The sequence below is a fragment of the Ursus arctos genome, chromosome X, assembly GCF_023065955.2.
Source record: "Ursus arctos isolate Adak ecotype North America chromosome X, UrsArc2.0, whole genome shotgun sequence".
Classification (NCBI taxonomy): Eukaryota; Metazoa; Chordata; class Mammalia; order Carnivora; family Ursidae; genus Ursus; species Ursus arctos.
Genome location: NC_079873.1, coordinates 35,003,567 through 35,023,249, shown reverse-complemented (window position 1 = coordinate 35,023,249; position 19,683 = coordinate 35,003,567). Strand labels below are relative to the sequence as shown.

Sequence of the window (19,683 nt, the reverse complement as noted above, 5' to 3'; positions counted from 1 at the left end):
GAAAATTTGAGTTGCTTTTTTTAAGGCAGTAGTGTTTAGAAGTTAAATATCTATAGCAATTAAATATACTGGAGTTCAGAGAGAAGTCGTTTTTATAAACCGTCGGCTAGTATACATGGCTGTACCTGTTACCAAAACTTTTTTTTAACTTTTTTTTTTAATGTATTTTTTTAAAGTAATCTCTAACACCTAACGGGGGGCTTGAACTCACAAGCCCGAGATCAAGAATCACAGGCTCTGCTGACTGAGTCAGCCGGGGGCCCCAACTTTTTTATTATAGAAATATGATATTGCAAAAAGTTTGGATAAGTAAAAATCCATCCATAATCACAGCACCCTAACACAGTAATTTTCATTTCTGCACATATACTTCCAATCACTACCACTTGCATATAAATTTTATTTTTTATTTTTTTGCATATAAATTTCATGTTGCTGCAATCAGAATGTATCTTTTTCTTACCTGACGTTATATAATCATTTTTCCAATGTTTATATTTGGTCTTCATAAATATGAATTCTAATGTGGGCATAAATCTTCTTTGTTATTACTAAATTATAATGAATTAGCAACTCCTCCGTTGTTAGACACATAGTTTTTGGGTTTGTTATTTTTTTTCACTTTTTGGTGTTATAAAAGTCTGAATGCAAATTAACATTTACTTTAAAAACAGTTTTTATACAGTGAGACTACTAAGTGAAAAGAGTATGAAAGACAGAATCCCTTCCCTACCAGATTTTAAACACCACGCCTGCACTAGAGAGCATCTTGTTGAGAAATAAGACCAAGGGTGCTGCTGGGCCTGCCCATGCAGTCAAGGGCACCAGTCAGGAGAGCTTCTCTCTGGCTTAGGGGATGACACCTCGCTGTTTAAAATTAGACTGTGAGAGTAGCAGGGGACCAGAGAAAACACATAGTTTCATCCTTTCATTTCACTGGTAGAGACACTCAAAGCAAAAAATACACCGAGGAGAATTTGCTTATCTTCATTACACAATATGAATTAATAGCATAACCAGCACTTGCTGAGGGTTCCTTTAGATAAGAAAGAAACCCTGTAGTGTTTGTTTGGTCTTTTTCCTTCTTCCCTGAGGAGGTGATTGAGTAGCGCTTAGATGCCTGTGAAATCTAAGCCTTGAAGGTCATCTAAGTGACCCCTTAATGCTCCTTCTTGCCCCAGTATTAAGATTCTCCAAGATGAGGCAAGAGGTTCCTCTGGGTGGATGACTTGCGTGCCCCTGACACGCAGTCCTGCTGAAGCCGACTCTGATTGGCTCAACTCTAGGAACGGAGCGCGATGTGTGTAACTGCTCTGTGAGTCCAGCCATCTACGGTTAGAACCGCAGCAGTATGTTTACTCGGGGGTGGGGGGGGGGAAGAGCAACGAGGCTTTCCCCGGGTCTCCTGTCACATAGTCAAATTTTAAATGGAGAAACTTCAGCCTGATGGTAACGGATAACTTTTAGAGTGGAAAGAGAAGTTTTCAGTGGTTTTTAGTTTTGTTTTTTTTTTGGGTTTTTTGTATTAACTGTTCTCTTGGATTCCCTGGCAGTTAATACTAGGAACTATTGGCAGAGGCATAGTTTCCTCTATGTGAGGAGATATGTATGGAGAATAACAACGACTCTGCCAGACTGCAGGAAAATGACTTAAGTGTTTCTTTTCTTTAAATGGTTTTTTATGTGAGCCTGTGCCATTTTAATCTTTCTGAAAGGAACCGACTGTTTTGTTAATATTTAAAAAGCTGCTATTAACTTATAATACACATTCATTTTGATAGTGAGTTTGGGAAAAGATTTGTAGAGATATTTTCCCATTAAGTTAATTCAGTTACTTACACCTGTAGTAAATATGTATTGTGGACGTATCATTTTGTTTTGTATTTTTCAATAACGTTTCAGGTTATAGTTGGGTAATATATTCAGAGAAATTATAGCAATTTGTTTTATTTTTTATTGCCATCAATAGAGTTCTTTTATATTGATAACATTTAATAAAGTGATGAATTTTTTCCAAAGTAATTGTTTTGCCTGCTGTAAAAAATCTGTTCATAATTTTTAATTTAAAAGAATTCTCTATTTTCTAAAGCTGGCATCCTGCTTATACTATTATACATCTTGCTTATTTTTTAGGTATTGGAGGAAATTTCATGTTACCCTGAGAACAATGATGCAAAAGAACTAAAGCGTATTTTAACACAACCTCATTTCATGGTAAGTACCAATGAAACTTCTATAGAACTAAAACCTCACTTTCAAAAGAAGGTTTTAATAATCCTCATGAAACGTGGCCATCTTTATCAGATACGTCATTACTCATATAATAATTAGACTGTTAAGATTACAGTACCAGGTAATACCAAATACATCAAGATCCTTTTTGTTTACTTTGTGTCATAGTCTTAAAGATGCTTTTCCTAAGGTCGCTCTTCAAGGACTGTGTGGTCATCACACAAGGGATTTGCTTCCTGCTAGGATAGTTCTTAAGTCACTAGAACTGTGTATGGTACTTAAACCACAGAGAACTCAAACTGGAGACAGTTTTCACTAAAAAAGAATTCTCGGGGTTATGAGATGGAACCCTGTGTCAGACTCCATGCTAAATAGGGAGTCTGCTCAAGATTCTCTCTCTCCCCCTCCACCCCACTCATGCGTGCGCGCTCTCTCTCTCTCTCAATAAATAAATAAAATCTTAAAAAAAAAGAAGAAGAAGAGAGATTGGAAGAGGCCAGACCCAGTTAGGTCTTCCAGGCTATGGTAAGGAGTCCGGATTTTCTCCTGATTGCAGCAGGGCAACACTGAGTGACTACAAGCAGGAAAATATGATCAGATCTGCGCTTGAGAGATCCTTGGGGCTGATGTGCAGAGAATGGATTCTGGTGGGGATGAGAATTAAAAGAGGGAGGCCAATTCGAAGGCTGTTGTGATAGGTGGTAGAGGCTTGGAAAAGGATGGGGCTGGTCTAAAATGGGCAGGCTGGGATTCAACACTGGAGATGGCTGAACACGACAGGACTTGCTGGTGGCTGGGATGTGAGGGAGTGTGGCTAACCCCATTTTACAGTTCAGAGAGGAAACTGCCCTAGAAAGGTAACAAGGCTTGCTAGAGGTCACTCACCTAGTAAGTGGCCTCGCTGGGGTTCAAAACCCAGATCTCGCAGGCTCCAAAGCCCATGCTCTTAAACGTTGGTTGACCTGTAATGAGGGTCCAGTTTCCTATAAACTTAACTTGAGCTCACTGGCCATTTCCAAATAAGCATATGTTTAGATAATATCCCATGTGGAAAATATGCTTCTGAGCTATATATACTATGTTAAATAAACTTTTAAGTGCTGGAGCTTTTATCTTATAAGCATTTTGAAGTCATGGTTTCAATATCCTGGTGTTTTTAAAGAAATATTAATAGCTTAAAGGGAAATATTGTAATGCTTATGTTTTTATTATACTGAGGTTTGAGAGTTATTCTTAGCATAGTTATCATTTCGCACTTACTCAACTAGTTGGCTTTTTCCTTGCTTTCTGATCATTAAAACATGAGGGTTTAACATTGAATTACCTGACACTTAAAAATACAGATACTTGTGAATATTTATAGTAATTAAAGAATAAAAGGGAATAGATTTACATTATGTTTTAAAGTCTATATTCTATCTTTAGAGGTCATGATAAAAAATACTATCACACTAATCCCTTTTTCAGTTATTCCATTTGAAAGACTTTTTTACAAAAGAATTAATAGATCCTTTGCTTATTGCAGTTGTAAAATATAAAACATTAAGGCTAAAGACAAATATTAATAAAATAGAAAGTTAACAAAGTTAATGCTTTTTTTTTTTCTTTAAGAAAATAGGATCTAGCCTGGCTGACTCAGTCACTAGAGCATGCAGCTCTTTATCTCGGGGTCATGAGTTCAAGCCCCACACTGGGCATAGAGCCTACTTAATTTAAAAAAAAAAAAAAGGAAGGAAAGAAAGAAAGATCTAGAACAGAAGATTTTAAAAGCAAATTTGTATCCTACGTTCTCAAAAAACAAGATGGTTAAAATCACCTTAGGTTATCATGATATTTTTATTATTTAGTGGTCTATTGTATGATTTATAATTAAGCCAGAGGAGCCACTTCTCAAGCATAAAATTCATATTTTTCCTGTTCATGTTAAAGTAATTAGATACTTTTTTCACCATAGTCTAAAGTTGTTAGTCATCTTGTCCATGTCCTTACTAGAGTACAAAAAGTGAAAGTATTTTTCCTATTACACAATTCTTATGTAATTAAAACTAACAGCTATTTCAGCTTAGTAACAATTGCTCAATTATACGTCAACATATTTAAGAAAAGTATTCAAACTTAGATTTTCCTTTTTTTTGTTCTGCATATTCTTTTTCTTTTTTTTAGATTTATTGATTTTAGAGAGCATGCACATGCATGTGCTAGCAGGGGGGAGGGGCAGAGGAGGAGGGAGAGAGAGAATGAATACTCAAGCAGATTCCCCACGGAGCTGAGCATGGAGCTGTTGAGGGGCTCCATCTCGTGACCCTGACATCATGACCTGAGCTGAAATCAAGACTCAGACACTTAATCAGCTGAGCCACCCAGGCACCACTTATATACTCTTTTTCACTGGCTTCTTTAAACAATCTATAAGTAGCCCTTTTTGTTTCTGTTTGCGTATACGTTCGAACTTTGGGGGTAAGTTTTATTTTGTGATAGCAGTCTTTACAGTGGCAAATCGTGGAGAGCATTAAGAATTACCTAATTTGGGGGCACCTGGGTGGCACAGCGGTTAAAGCGTCTGCCTTCGGCTCAGGGCGTGATCCCGGCGTTCCGGGATCGGGCCCCACATCAGGCTCCTCCGCTATGAGCCTGCTTCTTCCTCTCCCACTCCCACTGCTTGTGTTCCCTCTCTCGCTGGCTGTCTCTATCTCTGTCAAATAAATAAATAAAATATTAAAAAAAAAAAAAGAATTACCTAATTTGGAGGAGGGGAGTTAAGATGGCAGAGGAGTAGGGGACCCCTTTTTCAGCCGGTCCCCTGAGTCGAGCTGGATAGGTACCAGACCAGCCTGAACATCCACGGAATCAGCCTGAGATGCAGGAAGATACATCTGGATCTCTACAAATGAACATCTCCAGCGCTGAGTATTGAGGTACGAAGCGGGGAGCCATGAAGCCGGCACAGATATCGGAACATAAACGGAAGGGGGAAGGAGCCGCCGCATTCGGGCACCGGGAAGTGGTAGCCACCTGATGGGGGAGCGGGCGGACTCGTGGACCGGCACCCACAAGAGAACAGACTGAGACCGTGAGCCAGGGAACGTGCCACCAGACTTCTCACGGAACTCCGGTGTGCTCACTGGAACCAGACTGAGACCGGGAGCTCCAGGAGTGCACAGGGGCGGCTGGCGGTGTTAGAAACACAAAGGACAGAGACGCACTGGCCCTGGAAGTGAGGGCTGGGACGCCGGGTGTGGGGCGCACATCCCGGGACGCTGCAGGGTTGAGCAGCACCAACAGAAACAGAGTTAAAGTGGCCAGAACATCAGTGGAGAATGGTCCGCGATCCCTATGTTCTGAGACAGAGGCTGAGATTCAGCCACTGCTGCTCTGACTCTCAGAAGAGGCACAGCAAACCACCAAGGAAAGCTGCCAGAGAACAAAAGCCTGGAAATACCGGCTCACAGTGTGCCCATCGCCATCCCCCCTCACAGGGGACACAGAGACTCTACCCAAACAGGGTTGCCTGAGTATTGGCGCAGCAGGCCCCTCCCCCAGAAGGCAGGCTGAAAAATCAAGAAGCCCACATCCCTAAGATCCCTATAAAACAAGGGCGCACGGCCTGGGTCCCGGTCAATTATATGGGCTCTGGACAACCCCGCAACCTCTCCTCATCAGAATGACGAGAAGGAGAAATCCCCCCCAGCAAAGAAAAGACAATGAGTCTGTGGCCTCTGCCACAGAACTAATGGATATGGATATAACCAAATTATCAGAAATGGAATTCAGAGTAACAATGGTCAAGATGATGTGTAGACTTGAAAAAAGTATTAACGAAAATGTTAATGAGAATATAGAATCTCTAAGGGTGGAAATGAGAGCGAATCTGGCAGAAATTAAAAATTCTATGAGCCAAATGCAGTCAAAACTAGAGGCTCTGACGGCCACGGTGAATGAGGCAGAAGAACGTATCAGTGAATTGGAGGATGGTTAGTAGAAGAGAAAGCTAGAATAGAATCTGGACTCAAAAAAATCCATGCTCAGGAATGTAGGTTACGGGAGATTACTGACTCAATGAAACGTTCCAATGTCAGAATCATCAGCATCCCTGAGGGGGTGGAGAAAAACAGAGGTCTAGAAGAGATATCTGAACAAATTGTAGCTGAAAACTTCCCTAATCTAGCAAGGGAAACAAATATTTGTGTCCAAGAGGCAGAGAGGACCCCTCCCAAGCTCAACCACGACAAACCTACACCGCATCACGTCATAGTGCAATTCGCAAATATTAGATCCAAGGATACAGTATTGAAAGCGGCCAGGGCAAAGAAATTTCTCACGTACCATGGCAAAGGTATCAGAATTACGTCAGACCTGTCTACACAGACCTGGAATGAGAGAAACGGTTGGGGGGGGGCATTTTTTAAGCTCTTTCAGAGAAACACATGCAGCCAAGGATCCTTCATCCAGCAAGGCTGTCATTCAGAATTGATGGAGAGATAAAGACCTTCCAGAATCGCCAGTCATTGACCAATTTCATAACCACAAAACCAGCCCTACAGGAGATATTAAGGGGGGTTCTATAAAAGTAAAAAGGCCCCAAGAGTGATACAGAACAGAAAGTCACAATCTATAGAAACAAAGACTTTACTGGCAACATGGCATCATTAAAATCATACCTCTCAATAATCAGTCTCAATGTAAATGGCGTAAATGCTCCCATAAGATGCCACAGGGTTGCAGATTGGATAAAAAGACATGACCCATCCATTTGCTGTCTACAAGAGACTCATTTTGAACCTAAAGATACATTCAGACTGAAAGTAAAGGGATGGAATACCATCTTTCATGCCAATGGACCTCAAAAGAAAGCTGGGGTAGCAATTCTCATATCAGACAGATTGGATTTTAAACTAAAGACTATAGTTAGAGACACAGAAGGGCACTATATTATTCTTAAAGGATGTATCCAACAAGTGGATATGACAGTTATAAATATCTATGCCCCCAACAGGGGAGCAGCAAGATACACAAGCCAACTCTTAACCACAATAAAGAGACATATAGATAAAAATACGCTAATAGTAGGGCACCTCAACACTCCACTATCAGCAATAGACAGATCACCTAAGCAAGAAATCAGCAAAGAAACAAGAGCTTTGAATGCCATACTCAACGAGTTGGACCTCATAGATATATATAGAACACTACACCCCAGAACCAAAGAATACTCATTCTATTCTAATGCCTATGGAACATTCTCAAGAACAGACCATGTTCTGGGTCACAAAACAGGCCTCAACCGATACCAAAAGACTGAAATGATTCCCTGCATATTCTCAGACCACAACGCTCTGAAATTGGAACTCAACCACAAGGAAAAATTTGCAAGAAACTCAAACACTTGGAGACTAAGAACCATCCTGCTCAGGAATGACTCGATAAACCAGGAAATCAAAAATCAATTTAAACAATTTATGGAGACCAACGAGAATGAAAACACAACGGTCCAAAACCTATGGGATACTGCAAAGGCAGTCCTAAGGGGGAAATACATAGCCATCCAAGCCTCACTCAAAAGAATAGAAAAATCTAAAATGCAGTTTTTATATTCTCACCTCAAGAAGCTGGAACAGCAACAGAGGGACAGGCCTAATCCACGCACGAGGAAGCAGTTGACCAAGATTAGAGCAGAGATCAATGAATTAGAAACCAGGAGTACAGTAGAGCAGATCAACAGAACTAGAAGCTGGTTCTTTGAGAGAATTAATAAAATTGACGGACCACTGCCAAGACTTATCCAAAAGAATAGAGAAAGGACCCAAATTAATAAAATTATGAATGAAAAAGGAGAGGTCACAACCAACACCAATGAAATTGGAAGGATTATTAGAAGCTTTTATCAACAGCTTTATGCCAATAAATTAAGCAATCTGGAAGAGATGGAGGCCTTCCTGGAAACCTATAAACTACCAAGACTGAAACAGGAAGAAATTGATTTTTTAAACAGGCCAATTGATTATGATTGTGAGGCCAATATTACCTTGATCCCCAAACCAGGCAAAGACCCCATCAAAAAGAATTACAGACCGATTTCCCTAATGAATATGGACGCCAAAATCCTCAACAAGATATCCTGGCTAATAGAATCCAACAGTACGTTAAAAGGATTATCCATCATGACCAAGTGGGATTCATCCCTGGGATGCAAAGGTGGTTCAACATTCGCAAATCTATCAGTGTCTTAGATTTTATCCAGAAAGAAAAATTCAAAAAATCATATGATTCTCTCAATAGATGCAGAAAAAGCATTTGACAAAATACAGCATCCTTTCCTGATTAAAACCCTTCAGAGTGTAGGGATAGAGGGTATATTCCTCAATCTCATAAAAGCCATCTATGAAAAGCCTACAGCAAATATTATTCTCAATGGGGAAATGCTGGAAGCCTTTCCCTTAAGATCAGGAACACGACAAGGATGCCCACTCTCGCCACTATTATTCAACATAGTACTAGAAGTCCTTGCAACAGCAATCAGACAACAAAAAGGGATAAAAGGTATCCAAATCGGCAAAGAATAAGTCAAAATGTCTCTCTTTGCAGATGACATGATACTCTATATGGAAAACCCAAAAGAATCCACTCCCAAACTATTAGAAGTTAGAGAGCAATTCAGTAATGTGGCGGGATACAAAATCAATGCTCAGAAATCAGTTGCATTTCTATACACGAATAATGAGACTGAAGAAAGAGAAATTAGGGAATTCATCCCATTTACAATAGCACCAAGAACCATACGTTACCTTGGAATTTATTTAACCAGAGACGTAAAGGACCTATATTCTAGAAACTATAAATCACTCTTGAAAGACATTGAGGAAGACACAAAAAGATGGAAAAATATTCCATGCTCATGGATCGGAAGAATTAACATAGTTAAAATGTCCATGCTACCCAGAGCAATCTACACTTTCAACGCTATCCCGATCAAAATACCGATGACATTTTTCAAGGAACTGGAACAAATAGTCCTTAAATTTGTGTGGAACCAGAAAAGGCCCTGAATCGCCAAGGAACTGTTGAAAAGGAAAAACAAAGCTGGGGGCATCACAATGCCGGATTTCGAGCTGTACTACAAAGCTGTGATCACAAAGACAGCATGGTACTGGCCTAAAAACAGACACATAGACCAATGGAACAGAATAGAGAACCCAGAAATGGACCCTCGGCTCTTTGGGCAACTAATCTTTGATAAAGCAGGAAAAAACATCCAGTGGAAAAAAGACAGTCTCTTCAATAAATGGTGCTGGGAAAATTGGACAGCTACATGCAAAAGAATGAAACTTGACCACTCTCTCACACCATACACAAAGATAAACTCCAAATGGATGAAAGACCTCGACGTGAGACAGGAATCCATCAAAATCCTAGAGGAGAACATAGGCAGCAACCTCTATGACATTGGCCAAAACAACCTTTTTCATGACACATCTCCAAAGGCAAGAGAAACAAAAGATAAAATGAACTTGTGGGACTTCATCAAGATAAAAACCTTCTGCACAGCCAAGGAAACAGTCAGAAAAACTAAGAGGCAGCCCACGGAATGGGAGAATATATTTGCAAATGATGCTACAGATAACAGACTGGTATCCAAGATCTACAAAGAACTTCTCAAACTCAATACGCGAGAATCAAACAAATCATAAAATGGGCAGAAGATATGAACAGACACTTTTCCAATGATGACATACAAATGGCTAACAGACACATGAAGAAATGTTCAAAATCATTAGCCATCAGGGAAATTCAAATCAAAACCACACTAAGATACCACCTTACGCCAGTTGGAATGGCAAAAATTGACAAGGCAAGAAACAACAATTGCTGGAGCGGATGTGGAGAAAGGGGATCCCTCCTACATTGTTGGTGGGAATGCAAGTTGGTACAGCCACTCTGGAAAACAGTGTGGAGGTCCCTTAAAAATGGAGCTATCCTATGACCCAGCCATTTGCACTACTGGGTATTTACCCCAAAGATACAGACGTAGTGAAGAGAAGGGCCATATGCACCCCAATGTTCATAGCAGCGTTGTCCACAATAGCTAAATCGTGGAAGGAACCGAGATGCCCTTCGACAGATGACTGGATTAAGAAGTTGTGGTCCATATATACAATGGAATATTACTCAGCTATCAGAAAGAATGAGTTCTCAACATTTGCTGCAACATGGACAGCACTGGAGGAGATAATGCTAAGTGAAATACGTCAAGCAGAGAAAGACAATTATATGATTTCTCTCATCTATGGAACATAAGAACTAGGAAGATCGATAGGGGAAGAAAGGGATAAAGAAAGGGGGGGTAATCAGAAGGGGGAATGAAGCATGAGAGACTATGGACTCTGAGAAACAAACTGAGAGCCTCAGAGGGGAGGGGAGTGGGGGTTTGGGATAGACTGGTGATGGGTAGTAAGGAGGGCACATATTGCATGGTGCACTGGGTGTTATACGCAACTAATAAATCATCGAACTTTACATCAGAAACCAGGGATGTACTGTATGGTGACTAACATAATATAATAAAAAAACATTAAAATAAAAAAAAAAAGAATGACCTAATTTGGTGACATAATTTGAACTTTTTTCTATTAATGTTCTGTTTGGGTATTATTTTGTGATTGTTGGGACTTATCCTTCCTTATAAATAATACACTAAATACAAATGTTTGCTTACATAATTTAAAACGGTGAGTAGAACTCATTTGCAAAAAGCAGCATAAACACTTTCCCCAACCCATGTAACACATTCTCCTGATGAAAGCTTGGTTTCTGCTTGCCAGGCTCTATAGCCTCCAGTTACACAAAGCCTGTTTTTGAAAATTCCCTCATTATGGAAGCTACATCTGTGGTTGGTATGATGAACCTAATATTAGCCGATGAAGTTTTTCCGTTTGTCTATTATTGATTCTTGCTTTCTGCCCTAAATATTAGTCTCTTAAGTGGCCCAATTAACCCAAGAAAAGAGGGATTTACTCACAGAGCACAACCAGCACACTTGGGCCTGGGGGACCAGTGCAGAGTACAGTCAGGGCGGGGGTCAAGAAGCCAAGGTCCCCAGGGCTTTCGTGGAGCCCTGCTCTCAAGCGGTGCACTGCTCAGTACCCCCTCATCCACACCTCAGTGTCGACCAGCCCGCTGCGATCTTGAAACTAGCTGCCATTTTCATCAGAAACCCAAACGCGGATCCTGCTTCAAGCACACGCTCTACTGATGACAGATCAACACTGCCTTCTTTATTATTCAACTGCGTTGTTACCTTTTATTTTTGCCTCATATGCATGCCTTTAAAATTAAAAGAGCCAAGTCATGACTTTAACAGACTTTTTCAATCAAGGAACTTAATTTGAGATGCTAAGGGTTATACTTTTAAAGTAATTTTAATTGCATTTCATTATCTCCAGATATTTCATTACTGTGCAGATCACAGATTAAAATAGACCTGAGTTTGTAATTAGCCCACATGAAAACAGAATCTGTACAAAGCTCCAAACATACAGATATTCGGCCGCTAAATTCTCTCTGAAGTAGAAATGTTCAAATATTCGTGGTTATTAAAAACTTTTTTCTGATGAACCAATAAGTACAGTAAGTGGAAGAATATCCTTGTTTAGGGAAACCAGGGATCTTGATTATTCAGTTTCACCAAGATGACATATGCAGTTTCTTTGTTCCCAGGCTGTGCAAAAACATTCATAATAATACATGTTAACTTATTTTTCATTTGGGCAAGTGCTCCAAAAAATAAAAATAACAAAAACATTACATAGATTTAGACTTTGAGCTCCATATCATATGTGATATTTTGGAAAATTACATTTTTTTCAGGCACACTGGTGTGTGTTTTCATTTCTTTTACTAAGTCATATGTTACAAATTATCTTCATCCTTTGGGTTATATAAAAGAGTCCTTCGTTAATACCATCCAGAAAGATATTTGCTCAAAACTCCAATTATTGCATTGTTTCTTTTTAAAAATGTGTCCCAGGGGCGCCTGGGTGGCTCGGTCATTAAGCATCTGCCTTCGGCTCAGGGTGTGATCCCAGAGTCCTGGGATCGAACCCAGCATCAGGCTCCTCCGCTGGGAGCCTGCTTCTTCCTCTCCCACTCCCCCTGCTTGTGTTCCCTCTCTCGCAGGCTGTCTCTCTGTCAAATAAATAAATAAAATCTTTAAAAAATAAAATAAAATAAAAATGTGTCCCATTGTAAGCCCTAGCCCAAATTTGCCACCTCTATTTACAGATGATTCTTTCTAAGTTGTTTGAAATTGCATTATGTCTGCCTTTATTTGAAATAACACATTTCTGCTGGAATAGTGTTGTTATTAATATTTTACTTTCTTCATAAACTACCAGGCCTTACTTCAGACTCACGATGTAGTGGCACATGAAGTTTACAGCGATGAAGCATTGAGGGTCACACCTCCTCCCACCTCTCCCTATTTAAATGGTGATTCTCCAGAAAGCGCCAACGGAGATATGGATATGGAGAATGTGACCAGAGTCCGCCTGGTCCAGTTCCAGAAGAACACAGATGAGCCCATGGTAAGTTTTCTAGACTCTAAAGTCCCAGCCTGAACCAGGGCACCCAACTTCAGCCTACGCTACTAGGAGGTGGGGAGGGAAGGAGGGCATGGGCAGTGTTAAAGGGGTCCGTTTCCAGTTCCTCCACCACCTCCTCCCAATCCGCACCCAGGATTGTCCCACCCGACGCTGTGCCTGAGGCCTCCTCCCACCTCTTCTTTCACAAATGCTCTGCAACGTCACCAAAAAAGGACCTACCTGGTACAGTCCTCCAGGAAAAACCTCTGGGGCAGAATTTGAAACACCGCTATTGAAAAAGCGAATGTCTAATGACATTGTGAAAAACATCCTCTTATAAGATCTTTTGCCTTCAACAAAATCAGAGGAAGACTAATTTGGAAGGCATTCCAAGGACTGAGCAATGTGGCTAACATATAACATTCCTTCCATTCACATCTACCTATTTAATATGAATTCATTTTCTCGGGGTGTAGGAACAACATCCGCATAAAACTGATGCTGAACCCACCTCATTCTCACAGAATCCTCATAGATGGGGAAGACCGAGGAAGGGCTTCTTGGTGTTAACCGAGCAAAGTGGGGTGTGGGGCATGGGGCGGGAGGGCAGAGTGGAGACCATCCAGGCCAACCAAGTGGCACGTGCAGAAGCCCACTAGTCAGAAAGGCTCTTCGCATAGCTTCAGAATGGAAAGAAGGCACCACGGCTGCTGCGGTGTAGAAAATGGTGCCTGGCGGAAGGGGACACAACGAGTGTTGAAAGAAACAAGCATTCTATTCATCATCTCAAAGACAATGGGAGGCTCTTGAAGAGTTTCAAGCAGCAGGAGAAGATCAGATTTGCATTTTAGAAAGATGCCCTCCAGAGACTGGATTAGAGGAGGATGAGAGAGATTGTAGGGAGACCAGCGAGGAGGTTCTTGCCTCAGGACAAGGGAAAGCAGATGGAACTGGGAGCTAGAGGCCTGGATACCAAATGGAAAGAAGTGAACAGATTAAACAAAAAAGTAAATAGACCTGGATAATACATTGACAGTGGGACTGAGGGAGAAACAGTTACCAAGGATGTCCCTTAAGCTTTAGATTTTCACAACCAGATGGACAGTGATGCTACCCATTGAGATAAAGACTATTAGAAAAGTTCCATGTTTTGGGGAGGAATCCTATCTTTAGGGGGGTAAAAAAAAAAAACATTCAAACTTACGCATTCATATCTTTCCCTCAGAGCATAGAAAAGGGGTATTGGGGTACAGAAAAACAAATTCCCTACTTAAGAAATTTGCCCAGTTGCTTTCCAGATTAAAGGGAGAGCTACAGAGCAGTGATTCTCTGACTGCGATTTCCAGAGAGCCCTCAACTCTAGATGTTTCCAGTTATAATTCTCATGTGCTGATCTCTGCCACTTTTACCATATTAGCCCAGCACTTGCAGCAGGCAGGGGGCATGTGGATCACTTCACCCCTTTTTGGTGCCATCCAAACAACCCTTTGGCTTAAGAGCACAGGCGGCAGCAGCCTTTGGGTGCCTTGGGCAAATTACTTCCAAGTCTGCTCATACTTTGCTTAGCAATTATTGCCAGAAGCATACTTGACTAAATGACGCCAAGATCCCACCCGGCTCTGAAAGCCTCATATCCATTTATTCATCTTATATATTCATTCACTCATTTAGCAAATGTTTGTTAAGTGCCTACTATGTGCAAATCACTGTGTTGGAAGCCAGTGCTGTAGTGGCAGGTAAGACACAGCCCCCTCCCAGAGCTCACTTTCCCCACGGCTGCTGACAGCAAATAAGTAAATACGGAGTTGAGCACAGTTTGTTAAACTAGAACGGTCATGATAGAGCGATAAGGCAAGAAGAAGCAGTGACGTTCAGCCAAGCAAAACAGGAAAGCTGGAAGGGGACACGAGGAGGGCCAGAAGTGTCCTGTGAACATCATACTCTAAAGCAGCCCAACGACATCTGATCTTTTGTATGGAGGCTCACCACCTCAACCCCATAGACTGAGTGAAAGCGTGTCCCTGACTTACTTTTTGCGGAAAGCATAAAATGGCCCTGAGTCTCCCCTAAAAGTCTCCTTAAAGAAGCCCTTCTCTGTTCCGTCTTTGATCCTACTGAAAGTGTATATTTTCCCTTTGACTGGTTGCCATAAAAATGGGAGTTATTTGATGTAAAATAGATACTTTCAGTAATGGAATACAGTTCTCTGTTAAAACATTTAATACAGCTTCATTTGCTTGGTTAGTTGTCTTACTAAAAGCATTATATTACTGTGCAGGATACGCCTATTTGATCTCTTTTGCATTTTGGACCTTCTCTAATGTGTCCAACTATGTTAGATCTACCCTACAAGATACACTCCCATTACACCCTTGTTTTCCCATATGCAACTTCACCCTGAAATTACTCTCAGTCGATTGAGATTCCCTTAGTTGCAAGTGATAAAGACCAAACTTGAACTAGCTTGGACAAAAGGGGAAAGGCTTCTGTAAACAAGGAAAGGCCAGGAGTCTACCCCAAGCTGGGGGTAGGTTCATGAGTAGGCACCCAGCCCAAGCTGGACCAGTCCCTTCCCTGGAATTTGGGAACCTGGGAACAGAGAGAACGTGAGTCAGTTCCTCTCAGCAAAGAAATGTTTGGGGCAGACAAAATAATAACTGTTGTTAACTCTAGTTGGTTTGAGGTGAATTTCCCCCTAGTCATGAGAGACCCTGTCTGTCTCATCACTATTGTCTATTCACTAATGAACAGTCTGATTCATTATGAGCCTAGCAGAGTGCCTGCCCACATGACAGGATCGCGGTAATGTTGGTTGAATGAATACATTAATTTATTAATTTCAGGGATCAGACCCCCATCATACTATCATTTCCCTTATGAAATTAGATTTGAGTTACACATTAATTTATAGCATTTCTCCAGGAACACCTCTCTTGGTAACTGTATGTGCTGATTGAATATACAAGTTGGAAATGAAACTGGAACATTACAGTTGAACGTTGGGACTAGAAATATTTTGATATACCAGTTTTTCACATCGCTTGCCTACCACTTCTAAGAACTGCAAAATAGGAACCAAGCAAAGTTATATTTTGTGGAATTGTGCACAAAGTCCATATTATAAAGGCTCAAATATTTTCATGAAGCTTTCCAACAGAGTGTTATTCTCCAATGAAGAAGATAAGACAGTCCCCCTACCCTTAATCATCTCAAATTCAAGACCAGTTTTCACCAGGGGAACTTGTTAAAAATATAGATTTCTGGGCTCCATTCCAGATTTCCTGAATCTAAATCCAAAGAGTGAGTTTAAAAGACAGTATTATTTAAAAGGTCCCCATGTGATTTTTAGGATCAGCCAGGTCTAGCACAAAAAATATGCTTATGAAAGTTTATCTATAATAGAGAATAATAGGAAAACAAAAAGTAATCTCTGTAGACTAGTAGTCTGGCATTAAATATGTGGAGCTTCTACTTCTGGCCAAGATGGACTAACAAGGACCAGATTTACCCTCTCACCTGAAATCACCAAAAAAATTTAAAAACAAAATTACATGAAAGAACAGTTTTCAAGACATTGGACATCAGGCAACAAAGGAAAATGGGACTCTTAGGGCCTAAGAGACAGGAAGCAAACAGGGTGAGCCCTATGACTGCCTGACCTTACTGACTTGAGAGAGTTTCCAGGCCACAGCACAGGAAGGGAGAACTGAGGCAGAGCAGGCAGATACCCCGAATTGAGGAGACAGAGCTGAGAATTCGAGGAGACCTAGGCACTTAAAGTGCATAGGACGGAGGACTGAAGAAGAGAGAGCTGTGCAGAGAGAGGACCCCAGAGATCTGTAGAGGGTCCCCTGAAGTATTCATCTGAGTTATGATTAGTGCATTTATGAGAGGAAACTACCCAGAGCCAAGGAAAGACATCCAAAAGAATCAGAGGGAACAGTATCCAGCACTCCCTGCCTGTTAACCACCAGCCGGACTGGAAAACAAATTCATGGGGCATTGCATAAAGTGCTCAGGAAGATCTTGTCTCAGTAATGAGGAATAATTAGCCCTAGGCTCAGAATTGCTCAAGACCTGCCTACCAAATCATGAAAGCAAGACCCAAAAGATCAAACGTAAGTGACCCACAAAAACAGACACATAGACCAATGGAACAGAATAGAGAGCCCAGAAATGGACCCTCAGCTCTTTGGGCAACTAATATTTGATAAAGCAGGAAAAAACATCCGGTGGGAAAAAGACAGTCTCTTCAATAAATGGTGCTGGGAAAATTGGACAGCTACATGCAAAAGAATGAAACTTGACCACTATCTCACACCATACACAAAAATAAACTCCAAATGGATGAAAGACCTCGATGTGAGACAGGAATCCATCAAAATTCTAGAGGAGAACATAGGCAGCAACCTCTACGACATCAGCCAAAGCAACCTTTTTCATGACACATCCCCAAAGGCAAGAGAAACAAAAGATAAAATGAATTTATGGGACTTCATCAAGATTAAAAGTTTCTGCACATCCAAGGAAACAGTCAGAAAAACTAAGAGGCAGCCCACGGAATGGGAGAATATATTTGCAAATGACACTACAGATAAAGGACTGGTATCCAAGATCTACAAAGAACTTCTCAAACTCAATACACGAGAAACAAACAAATCAAAAAATGGGCAGAAGATATGAACAGACACTTTTCCAATGAAGACATACAAATGGCTAACAGACACATGAAAAAATGTTCAAAATCATTAGCCATCAAGGAAATTCAAATCAAAACCACACTGAGATACCACCTTACGCCAGTTAGAATGGCAAAAATAGACAAGGCAAGAAACAACAATTGTTGGAGAGGATGTGGAGAAAGGGGATCCCTCCTACATTGTTGGTGGGAATGCAAGTTGGTACAGCCACTCTGGAAAACCGTGTGGAGGTCCCTTAAAAAGTTAAAAATTGAGCTACCCTATGATCCAGCCATTGCACTACTGGGTGTTTACCCCAAAGATACAGACGTAGTGAAGAGAAGGGCCATATGCACCCCAATGTTCATAGCAGCAATGTCCACAATAGCTAAATCGTGGAAGGAGCCGAGATGCCCTGCAACAGATGACTGGATTAAGAAGTTGTGGTCCATATATACAATGGAATATTACTCAGCAATCAAAGAATGAGTTCTCAACATTTGCTACAACATGGACGGCACTGGAGGAGATAATGCTTAGTGAAATAAGTCAAGCAGAGAAAGACAACTATCATATGATTTCTCTCATCTATGGAACATAAGAACTAGAATGATCAGTAGGGGAAGAAAGGGATAAAGAAAGGGGGGGTAATCAGAAGGGGGAATGAAACATGAGAGACTATGGACTATGAGAAACAAACTGAGGGCTTCAGAGGGGAGGGGGGTGGGGGAATGGGATAGACCGGTGATGGGTAGTAAGGAGGGCACATATTGCATGGTGCACTGGGTGTTATACACAACTAATGAATCATCGAGCCTTACATCGAAAACCGGGGATGTACTGTATGGTGACTAACATAATATAATAAAAAATCATTATTAAAAAAAAAAAAAAAAAACGTAAGTGACCCAAGTAAGTGAAGTATATCCCAGAACAAAGCCTAAGAATATTTATAGGAATAAAAAACATCTAGCATTGCAGCAAGATAAAATTCACGATGTCTGGCATTGAATCAAAGATTGATAGGCATGTAACAAAGGGGGAAAATGTGACCTATAATGTGGTGAATAATCAGTCAAAACTGACAGAACTGACAAAGATATTAGAATTAGCAGAAAAATACACTATGGTATTAATGGCAGATCAGACATTTGAGAAGAAAAGATTAGTGAACTCAAAGATATAGCAATAGAAACTATCCAAAATGAAATACAGAAAAAGAATTTTTAAAAATGAAAAAAGCAGGGGTGCCTAGGTGGCTCAGTTGGTTAAGCATCTGACTCTTGATTTCAGCTTAGGTCATGATCTCAGGGTCATGAGATTGAGCCCTGCATTGGGCTCCGTGCTGGTCGTGGAGCCTGCTTAAGATTCTCTCTCTCCGTCTCCCTATCCCCCTCCCCGCTGCTTGCATGCGCACGTGCGCGCTCTCTCTCGCTCTCTCTCTCTCTCTCTCAAGAAAGAAAAAAAAAAGCATCACTGAGCTCTGGGACAACTTCAGGCAGCCTAACGTATGGTTAATTGGATTCTATGAAGGAGAAGAGAGTGAAGAGGAGAGAGAAAGGATATCTGAAGAAATAATGGATGAAAACATTCCAAACTTGATGAATATATAAATCTGCAGGCCCAAGACCACAATGAACCATGAAACATGAAGAAAACAACACCAGGGTACATCTTAATCAAACGGTTTAGAGACCATGATAAATAGAAGATCTTAAAAACAGATAAAGAAATGTTACATACAGAGGAACAAAGATAAGAATGGCATTAGACTTCTTATCAGAAACAATACAATTGAGAAGAACAGTGTCTTTAAAGTACTGAAAGAAAAAAACAAAACCTTGAGAGGTTTTGTCTTAGAATTCAAAACCAAGCAAAGGTATGTTTCAAAAACTAAAGACAAAATAAAAACATTTTCAGACATACCAAAACTGAAATAATTCAGTAGACCTACAGTATAAGAAATGTTAAAGGACAACCTTATCATTTAAATCTCTTTAAAAGATAATTGGCAGTTTAGGGGCGCCTGGGTGGCACAGCGGTTAAGCGTCTGCCTTCGGCTCAGGGCATGATCCCGGCGTTATGGGATCGAGCCCCACATCAGGCTCCTCCACTATGAGCCTGCTTCTTCCTCTCCCACTCCCCCTGCTTGTGTTCCCTCTCTCGCTGGCTGTCTCTATCTCTGTCAAATAAATAAA

General features: G+C 40.8%; 1 protein-coding gene across 9 annotated transcripts in view; it reads left to right on the top strand.

The window, feature by feature from the left end:
* CASK (calcium/calmodulin dependent serine protein kinase) overlaps positions 1-19,683 on the top strand; it is a 344,451-nt gene that overhangs the window by 280,516 nt on the left and 44,252 nt on the right. For all 9 annotated transcript variants that reach the window (XM_026513322.4, XM_044389369.3, XM_026513329.4 and 6 more), the window contains 2 exons: positions 2,134-2,214; positions 12,621-12,809. In XM_026513322.4, coding sequence (XP_026369107.1) covers positions 2,134-2,214; positions 12,621-12,809 — 270 coding nt within the window. The remainder of the gene's footprint in view (positions 1-2,133; positions 2,215-12,620; positions 12,810-19,683) is intronic.